The sequence below is a fragment of the Corythoichthys intestinalis genome, chromosome 5 (genome assembly GCF_030265065.1).
Source record: "Corythoichthys intestinalis isolate RoL2023-P3 chromosome 5, ASM3026506v1, whole genome shotgun sequence".
Lineage (NCBI taxonomy): Eukaryota > Metazoa > Chordata > Actinopteri > Syngnathiformes > Syngnathidae > Corythoichthys > Corythoichthys intestinalis.
The window spans coordinates 57,097,836-57,114,760 of record NC_080399.1 but is presented as its reverse complement, the minus strand read 5'-3'; the positions used below and the strand labels follow the sequence as shown (position 1 = coordinate 57,114,760).

General features: G+C 41.2%; 1 protein-coding gene across 1 annotated transcript in view; it reads left to right on the top strand.

Moving 5' to 3' along the window:
* The first annotated feature begins 345 nt into the window (after window positions 1-345).
* The window catches only part of olfml1 (olfactomedin-like 1), a 109,120-nt gene continuing 92,540 nt past the window's right edge, over window positions 346-16,925 (top strand). The window contains exons 1-6 of the mRNA XM_057836585.1: window positions 346-737; window positions 6,255-6,358; window positions 6,482-6,672; window positions 6,802-6,905; window positions 7,675-7,866; window positions 8,354-8,534. Of these exons, the coding sequence (XP_057692568.1) occupies window positions 609-737; window positions 6,255-6,358; window positions 6,482-6,672; window positions 6,802-6,905; window positions 7,675-7,866; window positions 8,354-8,534 (901 nt within the window). The 5' untranslated portion in view covers window positions 346-608. The remainder of the gene's footprint in view (window positions 738-6,254; window positions 6,359-6,481; window positions 6,673-6,801; window positions 6,906-7,674; window positions 7,867-8,353; window positions 8,535-16,925) is intronic.

Sequence of the window (16,925 nt, the reverse complement as noted above, 5' to 3'; positions counted from 1 at the left end):
TAGACGGGTGAAAAAAAAAAAAAGACACGGCTTTTTTTTGTCAATGGGAAAGGTGCCAAATGCCAATTGCTAGTGGGTTGCATCGGCTTGGAAAAAACGCGCGTTGACCCACTAGTTTCAGTGGGAAAGAGGCATAAGAGGGTTTAAGGTACACCACCTTTTTTCTTATTTTTATAGCTCATAGCGTAAAAGCACAAGCTCCAAGACAGGGTGAATGCAATAGAAGGAATCACAGATGGTCAGATTGGAGAGGAGCGAGGGGAGGTTCTGAGGGGGAATCCCAGAAGTGCATCTGGATCCAAAATACATTGGCCAATAAGCAACAACTAAATGAGAAACAAACCAGAATGTTCTAGAGCTGCAATTCAAATCAGAGCCTTTTCTCAACCCAGCAAGACTAAAAGGAGCGAGGAGAACATAATTCAGAAATCAAAGCGAGTCTCTCATTACTGGTCCAAATTCTGCGGGTTTATTCTTGTGTGTATGTTTTAAGGCAAAGTAGTGAATGAATTGCGTTCTGCAGGAGTGTTGCAGAATACATGAAAACATCTTATTTTAGATTTGTAATACTTTCTGTGCTGGATTTGTTTTGCACAGGAGTTTAAATTATGTCAGGCAGAGAGTTTTTTGTCATTTTGCTAAATTTTTTCCTAACTTTGAGCTCAGTCAAAAGCCAGGGCTCTCCGCAGGATGCCTTTATAATTCAGTACCTGGAGAGGAGATTGACTCAGATAGAGGTAAGTGTGGGATTTTTGCCTGTCCTTAATTTTTTGTGCACACTAATTGCATGTGAGAATATGTTCCCATAGGACACCATTGAGTTTCAGCCCCTTTACCTGTTGTTTTTAAGTGTGTTTGATCAATTTGAATAGCTGGGAAACAAATCACTTGACCTTCTTAAATGGTCAGTTTGTGAAATGGAAGTGTATAAGTCTATTTTATTTTTATTGTGCAATAGTAGGTACTCTTACACTTCATTTCTCCCTATTGGCTGGGTGAAGTAAACACAAGCAGTGGTGGATGAAGTACTCACTTTTTTTCTTACTTAAGCAAAAGTAAAGACACATGTGCATAGATTACTTAAGTGAAATTACAAGTACCCGCTTTAAAATTTACAAATAAAAATTAAAAGTATTTTCTCCCGATGCAAAAATGGAAGCCTGTGTGTTTTCTAACATGTTTGGTCATATGGATATTTAATATCAACTTTAACAATCTTGAGAGATTCAAGTAATAAAACTAAACAATTAAAACTGAATTTGTTTTAATAACTTTCTGTAAAATTTTATTTTAAACAAATGCCATTTCTGTTGAATAAATTAGGACATCCCCCATTCAGTCCCCCTTAAAATGGCAAAAATCACACACAGGGGTATTACATCAGGTGCACATGATTACAACATCATTATCCATTGTTTTGAAGGAGGCATGCCTAATTTAAACCTCACATTTAGTTTTGTGTGCCCTCGCTGACTGTTGAAGAGAGAGAAAACACCATGGTGAGATGAGGCTTTCAGAAAGAAGACTGTAGAAGTTTATGAGTCTGGTAAAGGATTTCAAAAGATCTCAAAAGAATATAAAATCCGCCATTCCACTATCCGGAAAATAGTCTCCAAGTGGAAGACATTCAAAACATCTGCCAACATGCCCAGGTCTGGCCGTTCAAGCAAGTTCACCCTGAGAGCAGACCGCAAGATGCTGTAAGAAGTCTCCAAAAACGCTAAAAATGTCATCAGGGACCTACAGAAGGGTCTTGCTACTGTTGATTTGAAAGTGCATGCTCTACAATCAGAAAGAGACTTCACAAGTTTAACCTTCATGGGAGGTGTACAAGGAGGAAACCTTTGCTCTCCAGAACATGAAGTCAAGACTGCAGTTTGCCAGAGTGAATGTAGACAAAGACTGGGACTTCTGGAAGAATGTTCTTTGGACAGATTCATCTAAAATAGAATTATTTGGACACCAGAACAGAGGACATGTTTGGTGTAAACACAATACAGCATTCTAGGAAAATAACCTCATACCAACTGTGGAGCATGGAGGTGGAAGTGTCATGGTTTGGGGATGCTTTGCTACAGCAGGACCTGGCCAGTTCACCATCATAGAATCCACCATGAATTATATCGTGTATCAGAGGGTGCTTGAGGAACATGTGAGATCATCTGTGAAAAATGAAATTTGAAGTGAAACTGGACCCTGCAACATGACAATGACCCAAAACACACCAGTAAATCCACCAAGGACTGACTGAAAAGGAAGAAATGGAGAGTCCTGGAATGGCTGAGTCAAAGCCCTGATCTTAATCGCATTGAGATGCTGTGGGGTGACTTGAAATGGACTGTATATGCAAGAAACCCCTCAAACATCTCACAGCTGAAAGTACTCTGTGTTGAGGAGCGGGGCAAACTTTCTTCAGACCAATGTCAAAGAATGGTAGATGGCTACAAAAAGGGTCTCACTGAAGTTATTTCAGCCAAAGGGGGAAACACTAGCTATTAGTTGGTAGCTTTTCCTAACTTTTTCCTCAGTTAGAATATGCATTTTTGGTGATATATTTGGTTTAACGGGTAAAACAATGTTTTTTTGTTGTTCACCTGTAATTTAATCGCTTTTTTTTCTAGAGATAAAGAAAAACAAGATCAGACATTGATATGTGAACATTTCCTAATAATCAGGGGTGCACAGTGGTCCGCATGCGCGCATGCGTACTGGACGTATACAAACGCGCTGGTCCTCAACGGCGTCCATACGCTTTTGCGTACCGATGGCTGACCACTGTATTTGCGGCAGACACGAGATAATCACTTCTCAAAATGTCGGAGGCAGGCCCCACTGAGTAATTATTTCCGTGTTCCCCCACCCCCGTCAAAGGACAGACAGACGACAGAGACGTCACCGGAGCTACCGAAAAAAGGACTTTTGCTGAAACGTGGCTGCAGGAGGTACCATGGCTAGAAGCAAATGATGCTCGCACGGATATGTGGTACAAAATTTGCCGTGAGAATCCCAATGTCGCTGATAAGAGCAGCGCATTTTATGTAGGGTCAAAGAATTTCAGCCATCCAAACTTTGAAAAGCACGAAAAAAACAGCATGTGGCAATTAAGCAAACTATCGATGTCAGGCAGCACCCCACTTGCCCTATGGACAAGTGGCGGAATAAAGTTAATGAAGAGCAGCGCCATGCACTGACAAACGTGTTTTTGCTCGCATTTCACAAAGCTAAACATGCACGTTCAATGAGCTCTTATGAGGAGGAGGACATCCCACTTTTACAAAGGCTTGGAGTTAATGTGGGAGCCGCATAATGCCCTTTATCTTGAATTAGTACTGCTTTTATGTTTATTTCTTTACATTTCACTTCAAAGTAATGGCAATTTTGTTGTGCCAGTTGATGTTAATCAGGCATTAATTGTTAATATAATTAATTAAAGGTATTTGGCTCTAACTAAAGCTTGTCATAATTTTATCGCATCAGGCGGGTCGGCTCTCAAGCTCAATGAGGACCAAGTTACATCTCCAGGTCCTCCTCTGAGAACCTGGGCAAAAAAAAATATGTGCACCCCTGCTAATAATGAACTGCATAGTTAATTAATTAATTAATTATTTCACAAGACTGTACATACATACATATATACATACATACATACAAACAGAGATCTGAGTTAATATTGAAAGAATGAACCAGAAAATGCATTGACTGGAAGAATGGAAAAAACAAGCAATAAAATTGACTGCACTGTAAACAGAAGCTCACCAAGCTCAAAAACTCCAAAACTTAGCCTAATGGCGAATTGCAAGCAGTATCAGGTGCATACCGCCACATACTGTACAAGAGTGTAGTGGTTTTTATTGGTCAATATCTTGTTCACCTGCCTAATCTTGCTTGTACTCGTGTTGCTGCCTCTAGTGCTCAGATACGGTATAGCTGCATGGGGCTTATCAAGTACACTGGAGGCATGAAAATGAAACTATCAATTCAAAATGAGAAAAAAACAAAACAAAAGTAACGTGTAACGCAGGCGACAATTTCAAAAGCAGTGGAGTAAAAAGTACAGATACCTGCTTTAAAATAAAGCAAAGTAAAAGTAAAAAGTACCACATATTTGTAGTACTTAAGTAAAGTACATACTGTAGGCACAAAAATGTACTTAAAGTGATCCTCTAGTTTTAAGACAAGTAATTCTTAAAAGATACATCTTAGTATGAGTTATAATAATTTGACATTAAATCCCTCTTAATATTTTCGTTTTAATAAAATTTGTAAAATTATTTTAACTGATTGTTCGCCATGGTTGTTGACGTCGCAGTGCTGTGACGTCACAAATCCCGCTGCCGGACTTCAGCGTGTCATTCATTAGCAACATCTCGTCGGTTCGTCCCTTCCAATTTGAACCAGAGCGGAAAAGTGAAGAGCAGGACAGCACTGTCGGTCGTTCACAAGACGAGCAGCAAAGGCGAAATGCAGAGCAAGAAATACCTGATGAGGCAAGAGTTGGGCTAAACTTCTGGTGTACTTGCGGCAAGTGCATCTCGATGACAACGGAGCGAGAGAGCGTATGTTGTCGAGAACTCAGGTTTTTGTCAGCAGATCTTCAAGGTGAGTTATTGCGTCATCAAACTCATTCCAATATAATTGTTTAGATTGTTAGCATCCAGAGCTGTCGTATGCTTTACATACAGTACAGGCCAAAACACATTGGCATTCGTGCCTTTTTATTTTCTTGACCATTGACATTATAAACTCTCACTGAAGGCAATAAAACTATGAATGTGTGGCGAGCTAGGGAAGGAGGCGGAGTATCAAACCACGGAGCTAATCCACATTGTTTTATTGACATTTAGGCTGCAAGAAATAGCAATGTCTGTCTGGCATGCGACCCGCGGAAGGTAACAGTTATTTCCAGCTGTTCCCTTCACAAAGTACCCCCCCCCCCCAACCACACAACGTGCCAACATAATTTCCGCCGGTGAATTCTGTTATAACTTGCTACAAATGCACACGTGTGTATTGTGTACTTAGAAAAAAGGTGAAATAACTAAAAACGTGTAATATTCTAGTATCTTCAAAGTAGCCACCCTTTTTTCTGATTACTGTTTGGCACTCTTGCCATTCTCGCGATGAGCTTTCAGAGGGAGTCCCCTAAAATGGATTTTGACTTCACATGTATGCCATTCCGGCGATGAGAATTTATTGCTTTATCAATGGGGTTGGGACATTTGTGTTGCATTGAATGAATTGCATTGGACGTGCTTTGATCAGTTTGAGTGGCAGCATCACTCATATTAGCTGAATACTGAACACACACTGCCTGATGAACTGACAGTAGAGGTGAATTATTAGCTTCCTCTGTGACTAGCGGTACGCCCGAAGGTTCGCCTCCCGCTGTAGCGACAGGAGCGGCTTGGGTGCTTAAGAGGGCGGCCAGAGTGTCTCGTCCGTCTCGCTTCATTGCGCGCATTTCACTCAATATCCGAGCATGCTGAGGCTTCTTGTGCGGGAAAATAGTTGCGACAGTATTTGGTTTTAGTCTGCGCTTATATCTAGCCGCTCCGGTGAGATCTTTCATTAGTTGTCATCTACTAAAATCCTCAAACGCGGTAGGAGAAAAATGGCGACAAGAAAGCCTTGGTTGTTTGGGAAGATTTGCTTGTCTACAGGCATTTTCCCAAACCTTTCTCCTCTTCTTGTCAACAGGAAATTTGTGGAGACTCGCATCACTCTCCTTGTTTCCATTTGACTCGAAATTGCATCCATAAGCAGCACATCGTGGCATTTTACTTCGCGAGTTAAGCCAGTAATACACAGTTGTTGTACACACGCTACACGATTGGAAAAATATCATCTACGTCATCACTTCGCGCCCGCAGAACATGGCGCCAACTATCGGTCAAAATATGCACTAAATATTATAAAATATTTCCATTGATTTAACATTTTATGTGTTTCTAACGACATATTTTAATACAAGAGAACAATTGTGATTTATTAGAGCCTACATGTCTTTAAAATCGAGGATCACTTTAAGCATTACTTTGTTACATTCCACCACTGAACACAAAGCTTTGAAAAAAAATTGTCAGATGATGCAAGGTGTTTGCTGGTTTATTTGTCATTTGCTTGTGCTTGTTCCATGGAAAGGTGGCTATCAGTTAGCAATTTACAGTTTTACACGCAAATTAACATGTAAAAACCATACATGAATATGAAAAGCCTGGAAAATGTCATATAAAATACTCTGCCATTGATGTCAGGAGCGTCTGAATCTCTGCGAACAAAACACAGTGAGCGTAACCCAGAAGACCTATGATCTATCCTCAGAAATAAGAGGTCATCTGTCAACCATAAATGCTATGAGGTAAGATTACTACTGATTGGTTGCCTAATTTTTCAGTTTAATGAATAGTTCATCCGTACGTTGTGCTAAGGAACATCAGGATTTACTGTTAGGGGTGCTTGAAAAAAATTATTGTCCTTCTAGATCCGAAGTGAGGAGCCAGCTCGATGGCATCTCTGTGCGTGTCGAGCGAGTGGAGAGAGAGCTGGAATATCTTGAAAACAAGATGCCTGTCCAATCTGACATTGACATTGAGGATGCACTGCTCGAACAACAGATAAAAGCAGCAGAACTGGACCAACTAAAAAGGAAAACTAAAATCAAAGTGGAAAATGGTACGCAATGTGAAATGGAAGAGTATTTACAGTAACAGGCATGCAGACAAAAATAAAATAATAAAAAAGGAAAAATGCACATCTTAGATGGATATACAATTATTATTATTATTATTTAATCCTTTCTAGATTGCAATGTAGCCTTGAGTCAAATTAAGTCACTCAAAATCATAAAGAAGATAGGAGACATCGCAGGCTCCTGGTTCAAGGACCCTTCTCGTGGATCGACCAAGGTATGTCACAATTGCATCTGGTTTGAATTAGCAGCATTTGTTGTTTTCACACAAGCACTATTTGGCCCGTTTTAAACGGATAAGATCTGAAAGTGGGAAAAAAATTGAAACTGAAAAATAAGATCTGAAAGTGGAAAAAAAAATCTTTGAACCTGAAAATATCCACTTTGTAACTGAAAAAATGAAAACTTTTTTTTTTCACTTTGAAAGATTCAAGAATAAAAAGGTTTTTTTTTTTTTTCAATTCTTTGTTTAGTTGTTTTTTTTTTTTTTCAGATTACAGTAATTTTGGCCTTGATTTAACACCATACACTTCCGCTCCCAAGGTTGCATTGCGTGTAGCGTCACTGCCTGGAGCATCACAGTTCCATGCTTTGACGCTGTATGTAAAGTAGCATAGGCCCACCCTGGTCCGCATGCATTTACAAGCGAAGCAGGGTGGGCTTACAGCAGACTGAAACCTACCATTTTTGAATGGACCAGAGTTTGTTTGTTTGGTTCGAACTAAAGTTGGGATGCGCGTTCTCATTTACAAAACGAAGCGGACTATCTGAGAAAAAAAAACTGTGGTCCGTTTAAAACGGACCAAACCGTGCTAGTGTGAAAGTGCCCTCATTATTGCCTCTGCATTGAATTGCCGATGGCTGATGTGATCATCACAAACACAAGTGAAAATGTATATTTAATTTTAAGAGGGGAAAAAAGTGGAGTTCTAACACAATCGTGTTTTTTTTTTTACTGTATATCTGATCTGATCAACCACTTAAAGGTCTACCTGCTGAGTGGAATTCGTAACGATACACTACTGGAGTATGCATCTCTACAAAGCTTCACAGAGAAAATCACTGTCCCCCCAGTTAAAGTGGTCAGGCTGCCATTTTCATGGCAGGGAACTGGCCACATGGTCTACAATGGATTCCTCTATTACCACAAAGCAGACACACCCAACCAGATATTAAAAGTATGTTAAGTATGTATATCTGGCCTACGACACTTTGTGATATGTTCCTCTTTCTGTATATATGCATAGCATCTAAATGTTTTCAGTGGTACTGCAGAGGAAGTGGGTAATTTGGAAACAAAGATAGACATTTGTCTTAATCTTGATTCATTTTGAAGTTAAGGATGATTTTGCAACTGTTGCTCTTGGCTGGCCACTGAGTTCAGTAAACTCCATCTGAACCTCGTCATTGGGGAGGATTGTTTTTCTTGGTGTATTTGCTATCCAATATTATCTGAGGCAAGTCAATGGAATTTGCCAAAACAAGGTCCTGACTGGAAAGTGATCTTAGAACTGACCTTCCTTCAACATGCAATTGAATTCTGTAGTCACAATCTGTTGTCAGACAGGAATGCATGAAAAACTCAAAACTTGCATGTGTATGTTTCAATTGCAAGTCGGGGAATACGTACATATGTTAAAACAAAATGTGTCATTTTTCATTCAGGTTGATCTGTCCAATGGCACAGTAGTCGACAGCACCCTTCTCCCAGGAGCTGGTCGTCTCCCAGTGTACAGCTTGAACCCGAACACCTACTTGGACATGGCTGTGGATGAACTTGGGCTTTGGGTTATTTATGCTGACCCGGAATACGGGGGAAACTTGGTTCTAACTAAACTGGATAAAGGTAGACTACTGTACTATACATCTTCAAATTTCGACTTTAATACAACCCCTAACAACAATTATTAAATCACCTGTCTCGGATGAGCCCTCACTCAGACATTTTATCATGCACAACAAACTCAGATAAAAAGCTTGAAAAAATAATGAATTAGTTCAAAAGTGCAACTCTTTAGCATTCAGAAACGCTAAAAGAAATGAAATAAAAAGCATTGTGGTGTCAATAAATGTTAATTTTTTAGAGCAAGTGCAGGGAAATATATATGGAATCACTCCATTCTAAGGAAAAAAATATGGAATCATGAGAAACAAACAAAGAAATAACAATCAAAACACATCTCTAGTATTTAGTAGAACCACATCTGGCTTTTATGACAGCTTGCAGTCTCTGAGGCATGGACTTGATGAGTATTTCTTCATCAATTTGGTGCCAACTCTCTTTGATTGAAGTTGCCGGATCATCGGTCGGAGCCTTACTGTGGACCTTTTTTTTTTTCTTTCCCTTTTTCCACCATAGGTTATCAGTAGGTTTGAGATCTGGGCTATTTGCAGGCCATGACATTGACTGGATGAGTCTTTCTCCAAGAAATGCTTTAACAGTTTTAGCTCTGTGGCATGATGCATTGTCATCTTGGAAAATGACAAACATATTTTCAATTGAAGGGATAGGAAAGCTGTCTAAAATTTCAATGTAAACTTTTGCATTTATTCAAGATTTAACAACAACCATCTCCCCAGTGCCTTTGCCTGACATGCAGCCCCATATCATCAAGGACTGAGGGAATTTTGATGTCTTATTTGTAAATCTCACTGGAACAGCAAGAAACAAAAGTTCCAGCATCTTTTTGCATGTCATCAAATTAATCAAATGAATTGCTTTTCCCACCCAGGTGAGTGAAAAAAAGGTGCAGGTGGTGCTACAAGGTAGTAGTAATAACTGTTAATGTAACCACATCTTCAACTTGTGGTAATTTCAGTTTGGTATATTTTCATAAATAGCTTGACTATTTTATCATTGACATTAAGAAACTTGCGCTTACTTAGTTTGCCGTTAGATTTTTTTATTTTAAGGGTACCACGGATAGAAAGACGTAATTCTTACAAGATAAATGTTAGGAAGAGTTATAATAATTACATAGTAAACCCCCTCTCAATGTTTTTTCATTTTAATAAAATTTGTAGAATTTTAAATAAAACTAGAAACTGCAATTTCGGGAGAAATTACACACCTTGGTCTTTCCTCTGTGGAGATACAGATCTTAGCCCCACTCAGGTCTATCAATAGAATGGACCATAATGCCAGTCAATGGCCTCGAAACAAAGTAAAAGCCATTAGAAATGAATGGGAGAATTGGACGTCCATGGACGTCAATGGCGGCACCCTTCATAATTGTTAATGGAATCGGGGAAGTTTGGGGGACACGTCCTATTGATATCATGTCATTTTCTGTTGATTTGGGGAAAAAAAAATTCCCATTGAAAATGAATAGGAAAAAATTTGGACGTCCATGGACGTCAATGGTATCAAATTACATAGGCGTCAATGGAATCCAAGTACATTGGCATCAATAGAACGAAAAAAGATGATTAAAAGCCATTAGAAATGAATGGGAAATTTGGACGTCCATGGCCGTCAATGGCGGCACACTTAATAAGCGTCAATGTAATTGGGGAAGTTTGGGGGACACGTCCTATTGATACCTGGTCATTTCCTGTTGATTTGGGGAAAAGAAAAATTCCCATTGAAAATGAATGGGAAAAATTTTGGACGTCCATGGACGTCAATGGTATCAACTTACATAAGCGTCAATGGAATCCAAGTACATTGGCATCAATAGAATGAACAAACATGAAGAAATGCCATTGGGATTTAATGGGAAGTTTGGACGTCCATGAACGTCAATGGCATCACCCTCCATAAGCAGCAATGCAATCGGGGACATTTGGGGGACACGTCCTATTGATATCTAGTCATTTTCTGTTGATTTGGGGAAAAAAAAAAAAATTCCCATTGAAAATGAATGGGAAAAATTTTGGACGTCCATGGACGTCAATGGTATCAACTTACATAAGCGTCAATAGAATCCAAGTACATTTGCATCAATAGAATGAAAAAACATAATTAAATGGCATTAGAAATGAATGGGAAATTTGGACGTCCATGGCCGTCAATGGCGGCGCCCTTCATAAGCGTCAATGGAATTGGACTAGTTTGGGGGACACGTCCTATTGATATCAGGTCGTTTTTTTGTTGATTTGGGGGGGAAAAAAATTCCCATTGAAAATGACTTTGATGCGGGAGGTCGTAGGATCGAACCTCTGTCAATACCAAGTTAGCTTTTGTCAATGCCTGTATCACATACATGATAACTTTATATACATATCACACAACACTGCATTTAGCAGATGGATAGCTCAGTGTTAATATCGCTGACCTTGGTACGAGAGGATGGTGGTTCGATCCCCGGTCAGTTTCCTACTTTATGCGTATACCTCAGAGTGGATTGGACGTCGCCGACGTCAAAAGAGCGGATGACGCCAACGTCCATCGAGAGGACGGCGCCGACGATCAACGAACGGATGGTGACGACGTCCAACGAGCAAACGGCGCCGACGTCAAAAGTTAGCGCGAGAGGCTGACGTCACCGACGTCAAAAGAGCAGATGATGCCGACATCCCACGTGGGACAGTGACAACGTTCAACAAGCAAACGTCAAAAGTGCAGAATGCGATGTCCAACGAGCCGACGTCCAAGACGTTAAAAGAGCAGATGACGCCGATGTTCCCGACGATCAACAAACGGATGGTGACGACGTCCAACGAGCAAACGGCGCCGACGTCACAAGTTAGCGTGAGAGGCCGACGTCATCGACGTCAAAAGAGCAGATGACGCCGACATCCCATGTGGGACAATGACAACGTTCAACAAGCAAAAGTCAAAAGTGCAGAATACGATGTCCAACGAGCGGACGTCACCGACGTCCAAGACCTCAAAAGAGCAGATGACGCCGACGTCTATCGAGCGCACGGTGCCGACATCTCACGTGGAACAGTGACGACGTTCTACAAGCAAACGTCCAAAGTGCAGAATGCGCCGTCTAACGAGCGGACGTCACCGACGTCCAAAGTGCAGAATGCGCCGTCCAACGAGCGGACATCACCGACTTCCAAACTGCTGACGGCGCCGACGTCCAACGAGCGGACGTCACCGACGTCCAAAGTGCTGACGCTGCCGACGTCCATCAAGCGGACGGTGCCGACGTCCAACGTGGGACAATTACGACGTTCAACAAGCAAACGTCAAAAGTGCAGAATGCGCCGTCTTACGTCCAACGAGCGGATGGTGACGATGTCAAAAGAGTGGACAAAGCCGACGTCCAAAGTTTGGCGACGTCCAACGAGCGGACGTCACCAACGTCCAAGACATCAAAAGAGCAGATGACGCCGACGTCCATCAAGAGGACGGTGCCGACATCTCACGTGGAACAGTGACGACGTTCAACAAGCAAACGTCAAAAGTGCAGAATGCGCCGTCCAACGAGCGGACGTCACCGACGTCCAAAGTGCTGACGCTGCCGACGTCCATCGAGCGGACGGTGCCGACGTCCAACGTGGGACAATGACGACGTTCAACAAGCAAACGTCAAAAGTGCAGAATGCGCCGTCTTACGTCCAACGAGCGGATGGTGACGATGTCAAAAGAGTGGACGACGCCGACGTCCAAAGTTTGGCGACGTCCAACGAGCGGACGTCACCGACGTCCTAATTGCTGTCGCTGCCGACGTCCAAAGTGCTGACGCTGCCGACATCCAACATAAAGACGGCGCCGACTTCCAACGAGCGGACGGCGCCGACGTCCAATGAGCGGACGGTGACGACGTCCAACTAGCAAACGTCGCCGACGTCCAACATGCGGATGACGCCGACGTCCAGTCGACGAAGTCCAACGTGCGGATGACGCCGACGTCCCATAAATTCCCATTGAAAATGAATGGGAAAAATTTTGGACGTCCATGGACGTCAATGGTATCAACTTACATAGGCGTCAATGGAATCCAAGTACATTGGCATCAATAAAATGAAAAAACATAATTAAATACCATTAGAAATGAATGGGAAATTTGGACGTCCATGGACGTCAATGGCATCACTCTTCACAAGCGTCAAAGGAATTGGGGAAGTTTGGGGGACACGTCCTATTGATATCTGGTCATTTATTGTTGATTTGGGGAAAAAAGAAGAAATTCCCATTGAAAATGAATGGGAAAAATTTTGGACGTCCATGGACGTCAATGGCAGCAACCCCCATAAGCGTCAATGGAGTTGGGGACGTTTGGGGTTTACGTCCTATTAATATCTGGTCATTTTCTGTTGATTTGGGGAAATTTAGTTTTTTCCCCATTGAAAATGAATGGGAAAATTTTTGGACGTCCATGGAAGTCAATGGCGGCACCCTTCATAAGCGTCAATGGAGTTGGGGACGTTTGGGATATACGTCCTATTGATATCTAGTCATTTTCTGTTGAGTTGGGGAAAAAAAAAAAAATTCCCATTGAAAATGAATGGGAAAATTTTTGGACGTCCATGGACGTCAATGGTATCAACTTAAATAGGCGTCAATGGATTCCAAGTACATTGGCATATATAGAAGAAAAAACATAATTAAATGCCATTAGAAATGAATGGGAAATTTGGACGTCCATGAACGTCAATGGCGGCGCCCTCCATAAAGGGCAATCCAATCAGGGAAATTTGGGGGACACGTCCTAATGATATCTAGTAATTTTCTGTTGATTTGGGGAAAAAAAAAAAATTCGCATTGAAAATGAATGGGAAAAATTTTGGACGTCCATGGACGTCAATGGTATCCATTTACATAAGCGTCAAGGGAATCCAAGTACATTGGCATCAATAGAATGAACAAACGTGAAGAAATGCCATTGGAAATGAATGGGAAGTTTGGACGTCCATGAACGTCAATGGCATCACCCTCCATTATCGGCAATCCAAGTACATTGGCATCAATAGAATGAACAAACATGAAGAAATGCCATTGGAAATAAATGGGAAGTTTGGACGTCCATGAACGTCAATGGCATCACCCTCCATTAGCGGCAATGCAATTGGGGACATTTGGGGGACACGTCCTATTGACATCTGGTCATTTTGTTTTGATTTTGGGAAAAAAAAAAAAATTCCTATTGAAAATGAATGGGAAAAATTTTGGACGTCCATGGACGTCAATGGCAGCAACCCCCATAAGCGTCAATGGAGTTGGGGACGTTTGGGGTTTACGTCCTATTAATATCTGGTCATTTTCTGTTGATTTGGGGAAATTTAGTTTTTTCCCCATTGAAAATGAATGGGAAAATTTTTGGACGTTCATCGAAGTCAATGGCGGCACCCTTCATAAGCGTCAATGGAGTTGGGGACGTTTGGGGTTTACGTCCTATTGATATCTGGTCATTTTCTGTTGATTAGGGGAAATTGTATTTTGTCCCCATTGAAAATGAATGGGAAAAATTTTGGACGTCCATGGCCGTCAATGGCATCGACATCCATATAGTCAATAGAATCCAAGTACATTGGCATCAATAGATTTGACATGCATGGCCGTCAATGGCATCAATGCAATGTAAATTCCATTGAAATCCCATTGTAAGTGAATGGGAACTTTTCCCATTAGAAATGAATGGGAGAGTTTTTGGCAAATTTCCGGGGAACCGTAAAGTTTTGCCAAATTCTGTATACAACTTTTATGCCCCTCACCGTCCCGGAATTTTTGATACCCAAATTATGTGATTTGGTCAAAAATTGTAGGACTAGATACATTTTTAAACTTTTTTTTTTTTCCGGAAAATTGCCGTTTACGGGCGAACGGAAAATTTTTCGGGGGATTTTGAAAAAGTCCCCGCGTCGCGCGAAAAATCCGGTCGTGTCAATACTTGAATGGTGCCGATCGGTGGTATGGTTCGGGCTGCGCGGCGCGCCGAAAAAACGCGGAGAATAAGATGATGATATAACTAGAAACTGCAATTTCGGGAGAAATTACACACCTTGGTCTTTCCTCTGTGGAGATACAGATCTTAGCCCCACTCAGGTCTATCAATAGAATGGATCATAATGCCAGTCATTGGCAAAAAACAAAGTAAAAGCCGTTAGAAATGAATGGGAGAATTGGACGTCCATGGACGTCAATGGCGGCACCTTTCATAATTGTTAATGGAATCGGGGAAGTTTGGGGGACACGTCCTAATGATATCTAGTCATTTTCTGTTGATTTGGGGAAAAAAAAAAATTTCCCATTGAAAATGAATGGGAAAAATTTTGGACGTCCATGGACGTCAATGGTATCAACTTACATAAGCGTCAATGGAATCCTAGTACATTGGCATCAATAAAATGAACAAACATGAAGAAATGCCATTGGAAATGAATGGGAAGTTTGGACGTCCATGAACGTCAATGACATCACCCTCCATAAGCGGCAATGCAATCGGGGACATTTGGGGGACACGTCCTAATGATATCTAGTCATTTTCTGTTGATTTGGGGAAAAAAAAAAAAATCCCATTGAAAATGAATGGGAAAAATTTTGGACGTCCATGGACGTCAATGGTATCAACTTACATAACCGTCAATGGAATCCAAGTACATTGGCATCAATAGAATGAACAAACATGAAGAAATGCCTTTGGAAATGATTGGGAAGTTTGGACGTCCATGGACGTCAATGGCATCACCCCCCATAAGCGGCAATGCAATCGGGGACATTTTGGGGACACGTCCTAATGATATCTAGTCATTTTCTGTTGATTTGGGGAAAAAAAAAAAATTCCCATTGAAAATGAATGGGAAAAATTTTGGACGTCCATGGACGTCAATGGTATCAACTTACATAAGCGTCAATGGAATCCAAGTACATTGGCATCAAAAGAATGAACAAACATGAAGAAATGCCATTGAAAATGAATGGGAAGTTTGGACGTCCCTGGACGTCAATGGCATCACCCTCCATAAGCCTAAATGGAATTGGGGACATTTGGGGGAAACGTCCTGTTGATATCTAGTCATTTTCTGTTGATTTGGGGGAAAAAAAAAAAATTCCCATTGAAAATGAATGGGTAAAATTTTGGACGTCCATGGACGTCAATGGCAGCACCCCCCATAAGCGTCAATGGAGTTGGGGACGTTTGGGGTATAAGTCCTATTGATATCTGGTCATTTTCTGTTGATTTGGAGAAATGTAGTTTTTTCCCCATTGAAAATGAATGGGAAAATTTTTGGACGTCCATGTAAGTCAATGGCGGCACCCCTCATAAGCGTCAATGGAATTGGGGAAGTTTGGGGGACACGTCCTATTGATATCTGGTCATTTTCTGTTGATTTGGGGAAATTTTGTTTTTTCCCCATTGAAAATGAATGGGAAAAATTTTGGACGTCCATGGCCGTCAATGGCATCGACATCCATATAGTCAATTGAATCCAAGTACATTGGCATCAGTAGATTCGACATGCATGGCCGTCAATGGCATCAATGCAATGTAAATTCCATTGGAAATCCCATTGGAAGTGAATGGGAACTTTTCCCATTCGAAATGAATGGGATAGTTTTTGGCAAATTTCCGAGGAAGCGTAATTTTTTTCCAAATTCTGTATACAACTTTTATGCCCCTCACCGTCCCGGAATTTTTGATGCCCAAATTATGTGATTTGGTCAAAAATTGTAGGACTAGATACATTTTGAAACTTTTTTTTTTTTCCGGAAAATTGCCGTTTACGGGCGAACGGAAAATTTTTCAAGGCCGTTTGAAAAATTCCCATCGTCGCGCGAAAATTCCGGTCGTGCCGATACTTGAACGGTACCGATCGGAGGTACGGTTCGGGCTGTGCGGCGCGCCGAAAAAAACGTCAACAATTATTGAATAATAATAATAACTAGAAACTGCAATTTCGGGAGAAATTACACCTGGGTCTTTCCTCAGTGGAGATACAGATCTTCGCCCCACTCAGGTATAGCAATAGAATGGACAATAATGCCAGTCAATGGCATTAAACAAAATAAATGCCATTAGAAATGATTGGGAGGATTGGACGTCCATGTCCGTCAATAGCGGCATACTTCATAAGCGTCAATGGAATTGGGGAAGTTTGGGGGACACGTCCTATTGATATCTGGTCATTTTTTGTAGATGTGGGGAAAAAAAAAAAAATCCCATTGAAAATGAATGGGAAAAATTTTGGACGTCCATGGACGTCAATGGTATCAACTTACATAGGCGTCAATGGAATCCAAGTACATTGGCATCAATAGAATGAACAAACATGAAGAAATGCCATTGGAAATTAATGGGAAGTTTGGACGTCCATGGACGTCAATGGCATCACCCTCTAT